We start from the raw sequence: 17,542 nt of genomic DNA on the forward strand, positions 1-17,542 counted from the left end.
ACCATCTCCGCAGCACTCCACCAATCAGGCCTTTATGGTAGAGTGGCCAGACGGAAGCCACTCCTCATTAAAAAGGCACATGACAGCCCGCTTGGAGTTTGCCAAAAGGCATCTAAGGACTCTCAGACCATGAGAAACAAGGTTCTCTGGTCTGATGAAACCAAAATTGAACTCTTTGGCCTGAATGCCAAGCATCACGTCTGGAGGAAACATGGTGGTGGCAGCATCATGCTGTGGGGATGTTTTTCAGCAGCAGGGACTGGGAGACTAGTCAGGATCGAGGGAAAGATGAACAGAGCAAAGTACAGAAAGATCCTTGATGAAAACCTGCTCCAGAGCGCTCAGGACCTCAGACTGGGGCAAAGGTTCACCTTCCAACAGGACAACGACCCTAAGCACACAGCCAAGACAACGCAGGAGTGGCTTCGAGACAAGTCTCTGAATGTCCTTGAGTGGCCCTGCCAGAGCCCGGACTTGAACCCGATCGAACATCTCTGGAGAGACCTGAAAATAGCTGTGCAGTGACGCTACCCATCCAACCTGACAGAGCTTGAGAGCATCTGCAGAGAAGAATGGGAGAAACTCCCCAAATACAGGTGTGCCAAGCTTGTAGCGTCATACCCAAGAAGACTCGAGGCTGTCAGTGCTGCCAAAATGTGCTTCAACAAAGTACTGAGTAAAGGGTCTGAATACTTATGTAAATGTTATATTTCATTTTTTTATTATGTCATTATGGGGTATTGTGTGTAGACTGATGAGGAAAAAAACAATTGAATCAATTTTAGAATAAGGCTGTAATGTAACAAAATGTGGGATAAGTCAAGGGGTCTGAATATTTTCAGAATGCACTGTATTAGCAACCAATCCTAGTTGTTGCATCTTTAGATTCCCACTAAGTTTCTAACAGAGATTTTAATCTCGGTCACATATGGAACCGCTATCAGGTGCGCTGTTTGAAATTGTGTTTTCTCAGGTGCACTGTTTAGGATGGTGTTTTCTGGCGAATTGCATTTTGGCAAATGTTTGAAAATGACGTTTTATTGGTTGCTTCATTACATGAGTTGCATGTTCTGTTAAAATGCATTACCATAATCTAAATGTGATTTCTGTCATTCTGAGCACCGTGGGTGGATGCCCTAATGGGTTATACATCCAATGCTTATGGGTCCGGTAAATTTCTCAAATGGGCGGTAAATTAAAATCTTCCTGGTCACGTTGTCCGGTGCCACAATGGAAACCCTGGCGTGTGAGTGAGTGTGTGTGTGTGGGTGGGTGGGTGCGTGCGTGGTCAGGTTGAGCAGTGAGAGGCAGAAACAGTAATTAAACTGCTCTGTCTTAGTCAGGGTAATTAACAGTTAGTTAAGACGCCGCCCGCCAACAGCTTCTAATTATACATATTTATTAAAGCTCCAAAAACACCCAGTACTCACACACACTCATTTACATAGCCTAGCGGCCCCTGCATCCGTCACACCCACAGTAGAGAGCACACACACACACGTCAGTATTATTCTCTGATGAAGAGAGAGACAACAGGTACTTACGTTGGCCCCAGCGGCCGGTGCGAGGGTTCAGATAGTTGGGGTAGAGCCCGTTGGGTCGGTCCATTTTGGCCAGCAGCTTCCGTATGTGCATCACCTGACAGGGTTAGAGGAGACATGAATATCTCTTGCCCAGGAGAACACAGACAGAAACACACACCCAGACACCTGGGTAGCCGCTGGGTAGTGTGCTTTATAGATCTCCACTACCGTCTGGGCTTGATGTGTACTGCCGTTATTACACTTGTGTCCCCCGGCGACCGGTTTGTACATTTAAAAAAAAAATCAATTCAGGCTGCAAAGGCTTTGATTTCCTCCTTAACTACATTTAATAGCGAGAACGGGATACACAACATCCGGGACTAGCATTCCTAGGCATTAGCCACTCATGGTGGTGGAAAGTGGTGTTTCATAAAGAAAGGCATATTTCCAGTTTTTTCCACCTTCTCGCCTTTAAATCTAGTTAAGGAGGAAATCGAAGCCTTTGCAGCCTGAATGGAGAATGTTTTATGTACGAACCGGTCGCCTGGGGACACAAGTGTATTACCTTCTGTACACATCAAGCCCAGATGATAGTGGAGATCTATAAAGCCCAATAGTGGCTGTTCAGGCTACCAGACACCCACTCAGACACACACACCAGCACTAAGGAGGTGTCTCACCTTCTGATAGTATGCAGGGTTCCCGGTGAGGTAAGTGAGGTGGACAAACTCCATGTGGAGGGTTCCAAACTCTGCCAGGATACTACTGCCTGCTGACGCCCAGCCCCAGTTACGACCCACACCACTACACACAGGGAGAGGGAGAAAGGACACATTAAATAGAGAATCATGCTGACATGCCATTGTTGCAGTTGTGGACGTAAATCTAGGGTTAAGTTGTGGTCAGATGCAAATCCAAGGTTGCGTTGTGGTCTGAGACTGACCTCTTGAGGTTGACCATGGCCCAGGGGATGCCTGTGGGCGTGTTGAAGGCTGGGAGCAGCTTCTCAGCCAACTGAACCGCCTTCACCTTAAAGACCTAGAGACAGAGGGAGAGAAAGGGTGAATGAAAGTTGTATAGGAAAAGTTGAGAAAAAGCTTAAGAGAGAGAAAATACATTTACAACACAGCAGAGAAGACAGCAAGAGTTTACACAGGACAGAGAAACATCACAAAGCATCTGAGCTGGTTTACAGGAGGCGCTCATAACTCCCCTCAGAGACCACTAGAATAACAGTACATACACAAGAACGCACGCACGCAAGAATGCACGCATGCACACACAACTACACTACATGACCAAAAGGATGTGGGCACCTGCTCTCGAACACCTCATTCCAGAATCATGGCCATTAATATGGAGTTGGTCCCCCCTTTGCTGCTATAACAGCCTCCACTCTTCTGGGAAGGCTTTCCACTAGATGTTGGAACACTGTTGCGGGGACTTGCTTCCATTCAGCCACAAGAGCATTAGTGAGGGTGGGCAATGATGTTATGCGATTAGGCCTGGCTCGCAGTGGGCGTTCCAATTCATCCGAAAGGTGTTCGATGGGGTTGAGGTCTGGGCTCTGTGCAGGCCAGTCAAGTTCTTCCAAACTGATCTCGACAAACAATTTCTGTATGGACCTCGCATTGTGCACGGGCCCCTTGTAGTTCAGTTGGTAGAGTATGGCGCTTGCACCGCCAGGGTTGTGGGTTTGATTCCCACGGGGGGCCAGTATAAGAAAAAAAAATGTATGCACTCACTAACTTTAAGTCGCTCTGGATAAGAGCGTCTGCTAAATGACTAAAATGTAAAATGTAATTGTCATGCTGAAACAGGAAAGGGCCTTCCCCAAACTGTTGTCACAAAGCTGGAAGCACAGAATCATCTAGAATGTCATTGTACACTACCGGTCAAAAGTGTTAGAACACCTACTCATTCAATGGTTTTTCTTGATTTTTACTATTTTCTACATTGTAGAATAATAGTGAAGACATCAAAACGATGAAATAACATATGGAATCATGTAGTAAGCAAAAAAGTGTTAAACAAATCAAAATATATTTTATATTTGAGATTCTTCAAATAGCCACCCTTTGCCTTGATGACAGCTTTGCACGCTCTTAGCACTATCTCAAACAGCTTCACCTGGAATGCTTTTCCAACAGTCTTGAAGGAGTTCCCACATATGCTGAGCACTTGTTGGCTGCTTTTCCTTCACTATGCGGTCCGACTCATCCCAAACCATCTCAATTTGGTTAAGATCGGGGGATTGTGGAGGTCTGGTCATCTGATGCAGCACTCCATCACTCTCCTTCTTGGTAAAATAGCCCTTACACAGCCTGGAGGTGTGTTGGGTCATTGTCCTGTTGAAAAACAAATGATAGTCCCATTAAGGCCAAACCAGATGGGATGGAGTATTGCTGCAGAATGCTGTGGTAGCCATGCTGGTTGAGTGTGCCTTGAATTCTAAATAAAATCCCAGACAGTTTCACCAGCAAAGCACCCCCACACCATAACACCTCCTCCTCCATGCTTTACGGTGGGAAATACACATGCGGAGATCATCCGTTCACCCACATTGCGTCTCACAAACACACAGCAGTTGGAACCAAAATGCTCCAATTTGGACTCCAGACCAAAGGACACATTTCCACCGGTCTAATGTCCATTGCTCGTGTTTCTTGGCCCAAGCAAGTCTCTTCTTATTATTGGTGTCCTTTAGTAGTGAATTCTTTGTAGCAATTCGACCATGAAGGCCTGATTCACACAGTCTCCTCTGAACAGTTGATGTTGAGATGTGTCTGTTACTTGAACTCCGTGAAGCATTTATTTGGGCTGCAAGTTCTGAGGCAGGTAACTCTAAATGAACTTATCCTCTGCAGCAGAGGTAACTCTGGGTCTTCCATTTCTGTGGTGGTCCTCATAAGAGCCAGTTTCATCATAGCGCTTGAAGAAACTTTCAAAGTTCTTGAAACTTAACGTGTTGACTGACCTTCATGTCTTAAAGTAAGGATGGACTGTTGTTTCTCTTTGCTTATTTGAGCTTTTCTTGCCATAATATGGACTTGGTCTTTTACCAAATAGGGCTATCTTCTGTATACCCCCCCCCCCCAACTTGTCACAACACAACTGATTGGCTCAAACGCATTAAGAAGGAAAGAAATTCCACAAATTAACTTTTAAAAAGGCACACTTGTTAATTGAAATGCATTCCAGGTGACTACCTCATGAAGCTGGTTGAGAGAATGCCAAGTGTGCAAAGCTGTCATTAAGTCAAAAGGGTGGCTATTTGAAGAATCTCAAATATAAAATATATTTTGATTTGTTTAACACTTTTTTGGTTCCTACATGATTCCATATGTGTTATTTCATAGTTTCGATGTCTTCACTATTATTCTACAATGTAGAAAATAGTAAAAATCAAGAAAAACCCTTGAATGAGTAGGTGTTCTAAAACGTTTGACCGGTAGTGTATGCTGTAGCGTTAAGATTTCCCTTCACTGGAACTAAGGGGCCTAGCCCGATCCAGAAAAAACAGCCCCAGACCATTATTCCTCCTCCACCAAACTTTACAGTTGGCACTATGCATTTGGGCAGGTAGCATTCTCCTGGCATCCGCCAAACCCAGATTCGTCCGACGGACTGCCAGATGGTGAAGTGTGTTTCATCACTCCAGAGAACGCGTTTTCACTGCTCCAGAGTCCAATGACGGCGAGCTTTACACCACTCCAGCTGACGCTTGGCATTGTGCATGGTGATCTTAGGCTTGTGTGTGGCCTCTCGGTCATGGAAACCCATTTCATGATGCCCCTGACGAACAGTTATTGTGCTGACGTTGCTTTCAGAGGCAGTTTGGAACTCGGTAGTGAGTGTTGCAACCGATGACAGACGATTTTTACACGCTACGCGCGTCAGCACTCGGCGGTCCTGTTCTTGGAGCTTGTGTGGCCTACCGCTTCGCAGATGAGCCGTTGTTGCTCCAAGACGTTTCCACTTCACAATAACAGCACTTACAGTTGACCGGGGCTGCTCTAGCAGGGCAGAAATTTGACAAACTGACTTGTTGGGAAGGTTGCATCCTATGATGGTGCCACGTTGAAAGTCACTGAGCTCTTCAGTAAGGCCATTCTACTGCCAATGTTTGTCTATGGAGATTGCATGGCTGTGTGCTCAATTTTATACACCTGTCAGCAAAGGGTGTGTCTGAAATAGCAGAATCCACTAATTTGAAGGGGTGTCCACATACTTTGGTATATATATAGGGTCAAATAGCTAAATGAAATCAAATAGCTAAATTATCCTTACTATGACCTTCTTAAAACAATTCCATATAGCTTAGTAGAACCCCCCCGGCTTAGACTCTTATGGGTTAACAAGCTCTCATTCTCTCCCTCTCTCCATCCCTCTATCAGGATGAGCTGTGAGGCCAGGTTGGCAGGCCGGATCTGTCGGCAGTATTCCCAGATTGCAGATTTGGAACGCTGGCTCTGGCTGGCTGGTCATAGTGCTGACTCTAATCTGCTGCTCCAACCGATCCTCTAATTTAGGAGCTGATCCTGTTATTACACATATGAGTATATGAGCCCTGCTCTCACTGGGATAGACCCGCAGGACCACTCAGCCTGCCAGGGAGCACACACATGCATACACAGGCACATACGCACACACAAACACACTATAAAGCACACAAACACACTATAAAGCACACAAACACACTATAAAGCACACAAACACATAAGGGCTGCACGATATAGGCATAAAATTGAATTCAATCAAATTCAAATATTGCGATTTGACGTGCGATATAGATCAAAACACTTGGGTAAACTTAGAATCACAGAAATATAATTATTTATATTAAGAAGCAACGTGGAAAGCAGCATTGTTCGTGTTTGGAACAATGGGTTGACTCCATTTCACCTAACAGAACAGCATGCAAACATAGTGAAGCTAAGAGCGAGGAGGAGGAACTGTGCTACTTGAGTGGCATGGCTTGGGTGTGTGGGAAGCAGCCACAAAAGCAGAAAAAAACTGAGTTAACTATAAAAATGAACATTACACCCGGCTAAAATGCGTTTAATAACATTGCATGCGATTTGGATCTCTGCACAGGTCAATATTTTGATTTCGATGTGAATTTGATTAATTGTGCAGCCCTAACACACATACATAGGCACAAAACACACACACACTATTTATCATCTCTCTCTCTGGGGGAGTATGCCACTATGTACATGTAATGGAGTCCCATAAAAGGATTAGAAGGTATACTGTGAAATCTGGTGAATGAGCCAGTTTAGGAAGAAGGCCCTCAAAGGCTCCAGGGAGAGACAGGATTAAGTCAACTCACACGTCTGTATGTCTATGGGGTTTACACCGCCGAAATTGTCGCAACCCCTATTACTAGTCTGTTCAACCTCTCTTTCATAACGTCTGAGATCCCCAGAGATTGGAAAGCTGCCGCGGTCATCCCCCTCTTCAAAGGGGGTGACACTCTAGATCCAAACTGCTACAGACCTATATCCATCCTGCCCTGCCTTTCGAAAGTATTCGAAAGCCAAGTTAACAAACAGATCATCGACCATTTCGAATACCACCGTACCTTCTCCGCTATGCAATCCGGTTTCCGAGCTGGTCACGGGTGCACTTCAGCCACGCTCAAGGTCCTAAACGATATTATAACCGCAATTGATAATAGACAGTACTGTGCAGCCGTCTTCATCGACCTGGCCAAGGCTTTCGACTCTGTCAACCACCGCATTCTTATTGGCAGACTAAATAGCCTTGGTTTCTCAAATGACTGCCTCGCCTGGTTCACCAACTACTTCTCAGATAGAGTTCAGTGTGTCAAATCGGAGGGCCTGTTGTCTGGACCTATGGCAGTCTCTATGGGGGTGCCACAGGGTTCAATTCTTGGGCCGACACTTTTCTCCGTGTGTATGCTGCTGGTGACTCTCAGATCCACCTCTACGCAGACGACACCATTTTGTATACATCTGGCCCTTCATTGGACACTGTGTTAACAAACCTCCAAACGAGCTTCAATGCCATACAACAATCCTTCAGTAGCCTTCAACTGCTCTTAAACACTAGTAAAACTAAATGCATGCTTTTCAATCGAACGCTGCTAGCACCCGCCCACCCGACTAGAATCACCACTCTCGACGGGTCTGACCTAGAGTATGTGGACAACTACAAATATCTAGGTGTCTGGTTAGACTGTAAACTCAACTTCCAGACTCACATAAAGAATCTCCAATCCAAAGTTAAATCTAGAATCGGCTTCCTATTTCGCAACAAAGCCTCCTTCACTCATGCTGCCAAACATGCCCTCGTAAAACTGACTATCCTACCGATCCTTGACTTCGGCGATGTCATTTACAAAATAGCCTCCAACACTCTACTCAGCAAATTGGATGTAGTCTATCACAGTGCCATCCGTTTTGTCTCCAAAGCCCCATACACTACCCACCACTGTGACCTGTACACTCTTGTTGGCTGGTCCTCACTACATGTTCGTCGTCAAACCCACTGGCTCCAGGCCATCTATAAATCACTGCTAGGCAAATCCCCGCCTTATCTTAGCTCATTGGTCACCATAGCAGCACCCACCCGTAGTCTGCGCTCCAGCAGGTATATCTCTCTGGTCATTCCCAAAGCCAACACCTCCTTTGGCCGCCATTCCTTCCAGTTCTCTGCTGCCAATGACTGGAACGAATTGCAAAAATCTCTGAAGCTGGAGACTCTTATCTCCCTCAATAACTTTAAGCATCAGTTGTCAGAGCACCTTACCGATCACTGCACCTGTACACAGCCCATCTGAAATTAGCCCACCCAACTACCTCATCCCTATATTGTTATTTATTTTGCTCTTTTGCACCCCAGTATCTCTATTTGCACATAATCTCTTGCACATCTAGCATTCCAGTGTTAATACTATTGTAATTATTCTGCACTATAGCCTATTTATTGCCTTACCTCCATAACTTGCTACATTTGCACACACTGTATATATATTTTCTGTTGTATTTCTGACTTTATGTTTTTTTTTTTACCCCATATGTAACTCTGTGTTGTTTTTATTGCACTACTTTGCTTTATCTTGGCCAGGTCGCAGTTGTAAATGAGAACCTGTTCTCAACTGGCTTACCTGGTTAAATAAAGGTGAAAAAAAAAAAAAAAAAATTATACTTCACCATGCTAGTTATTCATCGTTTAACTTACCCCTTTGTCATTCCTTTATTATTTCTCATATACCGAACTCAACAAAGAAAGAAACGTCCCTCTTTCAGGACCCTGTCTTTCTAAGATTATTCGTAAAAATCCAAATAACTTCACAGATCTTCATTGTAAAGTGTTTAAACACTGTTTCCCATGCTTGTTCAATGAACCATAAACAATTAATGAACATGCACCTGTGGAACGGTCGTTAAGACACTAACAGCTTACAGACGGTAGGCAATTAAGGTCACAGTTATGAAAACTTAGGACACTAAAGAGGACTTTCTACTGACTATGAAAAACACCAAAAGAAAGATACCCAGGGTCCCTGCTCATCTGCGTGAACGTGCCTTAGGCATGCTGCAAGGAGGCATGAGGACTGCAGATGTGGCCAGGGCAATAAATTGCAATGTCCGTACTGTGAGACGCCTAAGACAGCGCTACAGGGAGACAGGACGGACAGCTGATCGTCCTCGCAGTGGCAGACCACGTGTAACAACACCTGCACAGGATCGGTACATCCAAACATCACACCTGCGGTACAGGTACAGGATGGCAACAACAACTGCCCGAGTTACACCAGGAACACACAATCCCTCCATCAATGCTCAGACTGTCCGCAATAGGATGAGAGAGGCTGGACTGAGGGCTTGTAGGCCTGTTGTAAGGCAGGTCCTCACCAGACGTCACCGGCAACAACGTCGCCTATGGGCACAAACCCACAGTCGCTGGACCAGACAGGACTGGCAAAAAGTGCTCTTCACTGACGAGTCGCGGTTTTGTCTCACCAGGGGTGATGGTCGGATTTGCGTTTATCGTCGAAGGAATGAGCGTTACACCGAGGCCTGTACTCTGGAGCGGGATCGATTTGGAGGGTCCGTCATGGTCTGGGGCGGTGTGTCACAGCATCATCAGACTGAGCTTGTCGTCATTGCAGGCAATCTCAACGCTGTGCGTTACAGGGAAGACATCCTCCTCCCTTATGTGGTACCCTTCCTGCAGGCTCATCCTGACATGACCCTCCAGCATGACAATGCCACCAGCCATACTGCTCTTTCTGTGCGTGATTTCCTGCAAGACAGGAATGTCAGTGTTCTGCCATGGCCAGCGAAGAGCCCGGATCTCAATCCCATTGAGCTCATCTGGGACCTGTTGGATCGGAGGATGAGGGCTAGGGTCATTCCCCCCAGAAATGTCCTGGAACTTGCAGGTGCCTTGGTGGAAGAGTGGGGTAACATCTCACAGCAAGAACTGGCAAATCTGGTGCAGTCCATGAGGAGGAGATGCACTGCAGTACTTAATGCAGCTGGTGGCCACACCAGACACTGTGTTCAGGGACACATTATTCAATTTCTGTTAGTCACGTCTGTGGAACTTGTTCAGTTTTATGTCTCAGTTGTTGAATTTTGTTATGTTCATACAAATATTTACACATGTTAAGTTTGCTGAAAATAAACGCAGTTGACAGTGAGAGGACATTTCTTTTTTTGCTGAGTTTATATTCTATTGTATCAGTCCTTAGAAACAAGCTTGGAAAACCATGGGACTGTGTTCTTGGGAATTTAACCACAACTGCGCGACTGAATTTACTGATCAAGCAATCGAGCTGCGGTTTTACCTGAGCTCAGGCCATTCTGGCCAATCAAGAGGATTGTAGGCCCACCAACTTAGCCAATTAAATTGCATGATTATCTTCTAAATGGCCTGTAAGACTTAGCTGATTCTCTCACATCCATATTAATGCCTACTGTTCATCTGCAGTGTAGCAATCACTTCTCTTTCTCATTCCCTCACGTTCTCTTCCACATCTCTCTCTCTTCCACATCTCTCCCCCACATCTCTCTCCCCCATGCTCTTCCACATCTCTCTCTCCCTCACATCTCTCTCCCCATCTCTCCCTCACGCTCTCTTCCACATCGCTCTCCCTCACTTCTCTCTCTTCCACATCGCCTTCCCTCACATCTCTCTCCCACAACTCTCCCTTACGCTCTCTACCCATCTCTCTCTCACACTCTTCCACATCTCTCTCCCCATTATCCCTCACGCTCTCTTCCACATCTCACCCTCGCGCTCTCTTCCACATCTCTCCCTCACACTTTCTTCCACATCTCTCTCCCTCACGCTCTCTTCCACACCTCTCTCCCTCACGCTCTCTTCCACATCTCTCTCCCCATCACTCCCTCACGCTCTCTTCCACATCTCTCCCTCGCTCTCTTCCAAATCTCTCTCCATCTCTCACTCACGCTCTCTTCCAAATCTCTCTCCATCTCTCCCTCACGCTCTCTTCCAAATCTCTCTCCATCTCTCCCTCACGCTCTATTCCACATCGCTCTCCCTCACCTCTCGCTTCCACATCTCTCCCATCAGGATCTCTTCCACATCTCTCCCATAACGCTCTCTTCCACATCTCTCCCTCCCCATCTTTCCCTCACGCTCTCTTCCACATCGCTCTCCCTCACACTCTTCCACATCGCTCTACCATATCTCTCCCTCACCCTCTCTCCCTCTCCCTCACGCTCTCTCCCCATCCTTCCCTCACGCTCTCTTCCACATCTCTCTCTCCACATCTCTCCCTCACACGCTCTTCCACGTCTCTCCCTCACGCGCTCTTCCACATAACTCCCTCACGCGCTCTTCCACATCTCTCCCTCACGTGCTCTTCCACGTCTCTCCCTCACGCGCTCTTCCACGTCTCTCCCTCACGCGCTCTTCCACGTCTCTCCCTCACGCGCTCTTCCACGTCTCTCCCTCACGCGCTCTTCCACGTCTCTCCCTCACGCGCTCTTCCACGTCTCTCCCTCACGCGCTCTTCCACGTCTCTCCCTCACGCGCTCTTCCACGTCTCTCCCTCACGCGCTCTTCCTCGTCTGTCCCTCACGCGCTCTTCCACATCCCTCTCTCCCTCTCCCCTTCCCTAGGTGCAGTGGCAGCCAGCCAGTATGACAGAGGGAGCAGCGTTCTGCATTTGATGGGCTCCATGTTTGACAATATGAAAGTGAGTCAATCACTCCCCAGCGAGACAGACACACAGCACCACACTGAAAGACAGATAGCAAAGTAGAGCACAGCATACATGATAAACCAGGGAGAGCGAGAGAGATGGAGGGAGAAAGGGAGAAAGGAAGGAAAAACATGTATTGCAGAGACAGCTGTCTAGCTGAAGTGTCAGTGTCCCAGCTCATTATCTTCCATTACAAGACCTGCTCCCTTCTCCTGTTTTCTCTCTGCAATCAGCTTGCTCTCTATGTTTCTCTCTCTCCCCAGTCTCTCTATGTCTCTCCCCCGCCCCTCTCTCCAGTCTCTCTCCCTCCATTGTTTCTCTCTCTGCGGAGAGGTTATTACTCTGCACAGGCTGTTAGCTGTTGTCCTCCTGGTCTCAACAGTAGAGCACCAGCTGATTTCACCTGAACTACATATCCCAGAGACACTAGCACCTTTCACCTAATCTACATATCCCAGAAGCTAGGGCTGGGTGATATGAAAAAATATTTTTACAACGTATGGGCGATTCACAATATACACTACCGTTCACAGGTTTGGGGTCACTTAGAAATGTCCTTGTTTTCGAAAGAAAAGCACATTTTTTGTCCATTAAAATAACATCAAATTGATCAGAAATACAGTGTAGACATTGTTAATGTTGTAAATGGCTATTGTAGCTGGAAAAGGCTTATTTTTAATGGAATATCTACATAGGCGTACAGAGGCCCATTATCAGCAACCATCAGTCCTGTGTTCCAATGGCACATTGTGTTTGCTAATCCAAGTTTATCATTTTAAAAAGCTAATTGATCATTAGAAAACCCTTTTGCAATTATGTTAGCACAGCTGAAAACGGTTGTGCTGATTAAAGAAGCAATAAAACGGGCCTTCTTGAGACTAGTTGAGTATCTGGAGCATCAGCAATTGTGGGTTTGATTACAGGATCAAAATGGCCAGAAACAAATAACTTTCTTCTGAAACTCGTCAGTCTATTCTTGTTCTGAGAAATGAAGGCTATTCCATGCGAGAAATTTCCAAGAAACTGAAGGTCTCGTACAACGCTGTGTACTACTCCCTTCACAGAACAGTGCAAACTGGCTATAGCCAGAATAGAAAGAGGAGTGGGAGGCCCCGGGGCAAACTGAGCAAGAGGACAAATACATTAGAGTGTCTAGTTTGAGAAACAGACGCCTCACAGGTCCTCAACTGGCAGCTTCATTAAATAGTACCCGCAAAACACCAGTCTCAACGTCAACAGTGAAGAGGCGACTCCGGGATGCTGACCTAGGCAGAGTTGCAAAGAAAACACTGCTACTCCTACTGCTCTTTCCACGTCTAACCATGTGTTCTCGCATACCCCAAGAGCATCTGGTCAGCGCAGCGGTGGCACAGGAATCCTCATCTCTCCCAAGTGGACATTCTCTCTTTTTCCCCCTGACCCATCTGTCTATCTCCTCATTTGAATTCCATGCTGTCACAGTCACTAGCCCATTCAAGCTTAACATCCTTATCATTTATCGCCCTCCAGGTTCCCTTGGAGAGTTCATCAATGAGCTTGACACCTTGATAAGTTCCTTTCCTGAGGATGGCTCACCCCTCACAGTTCTGGGTGACTTTAACCTCCCTACGTCTGCCTTTGACTCATTTCTCTCTGCCTCCTTTCCCCTCCTTTCCTCTTTTGACCTCACCCTCTCACCATCCCCCCCTACTCACAAGGCAGGCAATACGCTTGACCTCATCTTTACTAGATGCTGTTCTTCTACTAATCTCACTGCAACTCCCCTCCAAGTCTCCGACCACTACTTTGTATCCTTTTCTCTCTCGCTCTCCTGATTCTGCCTCTTCAACCCTCCTCTCCTCCCTTTCTGCATCTTTTGACTCTCTATGTCCCCTATCCTCCCGGCCGGCTCGGTCCTCCCCTCCTGCTACGTGGCTTGACGACTCATTGCGAGCTCACAGAAGAGGGTTCTGGGCAGCCGAGCGGAAATGGAGGAAAACTAGACTCCCTAAGGACCTGTCATCTTTTCACTCCCTCCTCTCTACATTCTCTTCCTCTGTTTCCGCTGCTAAAGCCACTTTCTACCACTCTAAATTTCAAGCCTCTGCCTCTAACCCTAGGAAGCTCTTTGCCACCTTCTCCTCCCTGTTGAATCTCTCCTCCCCCTCCCTCCTCCCTCTCTGTGGATGACTTCGTCAACCATTTTGAAAAGAAGATGGACGACATCCGATCCTCATTTATTAAGTCAAATGACACCGCTGGTCCTGCTCACACTGCCCTACCCTATGCTTTGACTTCTTTCTCCCCTCTCTCTCCAGATGAAATCTTGCGACTTGTGACGGCCGGCCGCCCATCAACCTGCCCGCTTGACCCTATCCCCTCCTCTCTTCTCCAGACCATTTCCGGAGACCTTCTCCCTTACCTCACCTCGCTCATCAACTCATCCTTGACCGCTGGCCATGTCCCTTCCGTCTTCAAGAGAGCGAGAGTTGCACCCCTCCTCAAAAAACCTACACTCGATCCCTCCGGTGTCAACAACTACAGACCAGTATCCCTTCTTTCTTTTCTCTCCAAAACTCTTGAGAGTGCCGTCTCTAGCCAACTCTCCTGCTATCGTTCTCAGAATGACCTTCTTGATCCAAACCAGTCAGGTTTCAAGACTGGTCATTCAACTGACTGCTCTTCTCTGTGTCACAGAGGCTCTCCGCACTGCTAAAGCTAACTCTCTCTCCTCTGCTCTTATCCTTCTAGACCTATCCGCTGCCTTTGATACTGTGAACCATCAGATCCTCCTCTCCACCCTCTCCGAGTTGGGCATCTCCGGCGCTGCTCACTCTTGGATTGCGTCCTACCTGACAGGTCGCTCCTACCAGGTGGCATGGCGAGAATCTGTCTCCGCACCACGTGCTCTCACCACTGGTGTCCCCCAGGGCTCAGTTCTAGGCCCTCTCCTATTCTCTCTATACACCAAGTCACTTGGCTCTGTCATATCCTCACATGGTCTCTCTTATCATTGCTACGCAGACGACACACAATTAATTTTCTCCTTTCCCCCTTCTGATAACCAGGTGGCGAATCGCATCTCTGCATGTCTGGCAGACATATCAGTGTGAATGTCGGATCACCACCTCAAGCTGAACCTCGGCAAGATGGAGCTGCTCTTCCTCCCGGGAAGGACTGCCCGCTCCATGATCTCGCCATCACGGTTGACAACTCCATTGTGTCCTCCTCCCAGAGTGCAAAGAACCTTGGCGTGACCCTGGACAACACCCTGTCGTTCTCCGCTAACATCAAAGCGGTGACCCTATCCTGCAGGTTCATGCTCTACAACATTCGCAGAGTACGACCCTACCTTACACAGAAAGCGGCACAGGTCCTAATCCAGGCACTTGTCATCTCCCGTCTGGATTACTGCAACTCGCTGTTGGCTGGGCTCCCTGCCTGTGCCATTAAACCCCTACAACTTATCCAGAACACCGCAGCCCGTCTGGTGTTCGACCTTCCCAAGTTCTTTCATGTCACTCCGCTCCTCCGCACACTCCACTGGCTTCCAGTTGAGGCTCGCATCTACTACAAGACCATGGTGCTTGCCTACGGAGCTGTGAGGGGAACGGCACCTCCTTACCTTCAGGCTCTGATCAGACCCTACACCCAAACGAGGGCACTACGTTCATCCACCTCTGGCCTGTTAGCTCCCCTACCTCTACAGTTCCTGCTCAGCCCAGTCAAAGCTATTTGCTGCTCTGGCACCCCAATGGTGGAACAAGCTCCCCCACGACGCCAGGACAGCAGAGTCACTGACCACCTTCCGGAGACACTTGAGACCCTACCTCTAAGGAATACCTGGAATAGTATAAAGTAATCCTTCTACCCCCCCACCCCCCCATAAAAGAAAGAAGAGAAAAAAAAGTGGTTGTCCCACTGGCTATCATAAGTTGAATGCACCAATTTGTAAGTCGCTCTGGCTAAATGATGTAAATGTAAATGTAAAAAGTTCAGTGTTCTTTTGCCCATCTTAATCTTTTCTTTTTATTGGCCAGTCTGAGAGATGGCTTTTTCTTTGCAACTCTGCCTAGAAGGTCAGCATCCCGGAGTCGCCGCTTCACTGTTGACGTTGAGACTGGTGTTTTGCGGGTATTATTTAATGAAGCTGCCACTTGAGGACCTGTGAGGCGTCTGTTTCTCAAACTACTACACTAATGTATTTGTCCTCCTGCTCATTTCTCAGAACAAGAATAGACTGACGAGTTTCAGAAGAAAGTTATTTGTTTCTGGCCATTTTGATCCTGTAATCGAACCCACAATTGCTGATGCTCCAGATACTCAACTAGTCTCAAGAAGGCCAGTTTTATTGCTTCTTTAAATCAGCACAACAGTTTTCAGATGTGCTAACATAATTGCAAAAGGGTTTTCTAATGATCAATTAGCCTTTTAAAATGATAAACTTGGATTAGCAAACACAATGTGCCATTGGAACACAGGACTGATGGTTGCTGATAATGGGCCTCTGTACGCCTATGCCGTTTCCAGTTACAATAGCCATTTACAACATTAATAATGTCTACACTGTATTTCTGATCAATTAGATGTTATTTTAATGGACAAAAAATGTGCTTTTCTTTCGAAAACAAGGACATTTCTAAGTGACCCCAAACTTTTTAACGGTAGTGTATACCTTGATCTTCTAAAAAAATATATTTAAATAAGCTTTGTTATACAATTAAAATATCAAATACACTGCATTTCAAACAGTCAGCAATAATCAAATGAATTCAGGGCTTGTGAAATTATACCCAGGCTAAATATAAGCCTTCCACAACCATAAGACCCACTAATAATGTAATTATTTTATCAAAATAGTTTAATCTGCTTTTTTCCAATAATCACTGATCTGGCTTTCAAGTCTATGAAAATGCCCTTTGTTACAAATTTAACCAGAACCATGCATAACGCTCATTCACTAATAATTACTAACTTCTTGTAGCAGGCATTATAGAAAATGAACACAGGTCTCAAACAATCTCTCAAGTACAAGCCCACACGCTCGTGAGAAGCCAGCTAATCTTTAATTTCAAGTTTAGCCAACTGGAATTTCTCTGTTTATACAGCATGCTAGCCTGTCCACTTTGTTCAGAAGTTGAAATCAAGTGACCTACCTTATTTCTCAATGAGAACGAGTTGCCAATTCCTTATATAATTGTGTTTTATGCTTATTGCACATTTATAAAATGCAGACTAGACAGCTAGTATAACAGTCTTTGGCTAAAATGCTGCTTGCGGTACATGGTACTGCAACATCGCGAATGACAAACTGAGCATTCATTTTCCAGAATCATTATTCATTGAACTCCCGTTTTAGTAGTGTCTGCTCTGCACGTAATTTGACTAGTTGAGACATAAAAAGGGTATCGTTAGAAAGGTTAACTTCTCCTCTATTACAGTAAAATAATGTCTCAATGTGTTTCGGTCTCCATATGACCGATTCTGTTGGACCAAACGTCAAATACAAATAGCGAGTTGAAACCGCTTGTCAGAGAGGAAGAAGTGATCTCTAATCTTGGTTGTTGTGAGTGGCAGCGGGGGGGGGGGGGGGGGGCTTGGTGTGTGTGTATAAATGGGAAGGTGCACACAGCACAAAAGGAGCGAAGGAGACGAGACCAAAAAGTAATGAGAACAAGCGGACAAATGCTCAAAAAAGTACAAACGATTCTTGCGATACAGGCATTTGGAATATCGCCCCAAAACATATATTCCAATTAATTCGATATCGCCCAGCCTACCAGAGGATCTTTCACCTAAACTACATATCCCAGAGGCACTAGCACCTTTCAGG

At 46.2% G+C, this 17,542-nt stretch overlaps 1 protein-coding gene across 1 annotated transcript in view; it reads right to left on the reverse strand.

Annotated features, from left to right (window-relative positions):
- LOC311143625 (mannosyl-oligosaccharide 1,2-alpha-mannosidase IB-like) overlaps positions 1 to 17,542 on the reverse strand; it is a 108,646-nt gene that overhangs the window by 21,229 nt on the left and 69,875 nt on the right. Inside the window, exons 7-9 of the mRNA XM_084179488.1 lie at positions 2,467 to 2,561; positions 2,204 to 2,327; positions 1,545 to 1,638 (exon numbers count right to left, since the gene is read on the reverse strand). Coding sequence (XP_084035614.1) covers positions 1,545 to 1,638; positions 2,204 to 2,327; positions 2,467 to 2,561 — 313 coding nt within the window. The remainder of the gene's footprint in view (positions 1 to 1,544; positions 1,639 to 2,203; positions 2,328 to 2,466; positions 2,562 to 17,542) is intronic.

This window comes from Coregonus lavaretus (genome assembly GCF_964263955.1).
Source record: "Coregonus lavaretus genome assembly, chromosome: 16".
Classification (NCBI taxonomy): Eukaryota; Metazoa; Chordata; class Actinopteri; order Salmoniformes; family Salmonidae; genus Coregonus; species Coregonus lavaretus.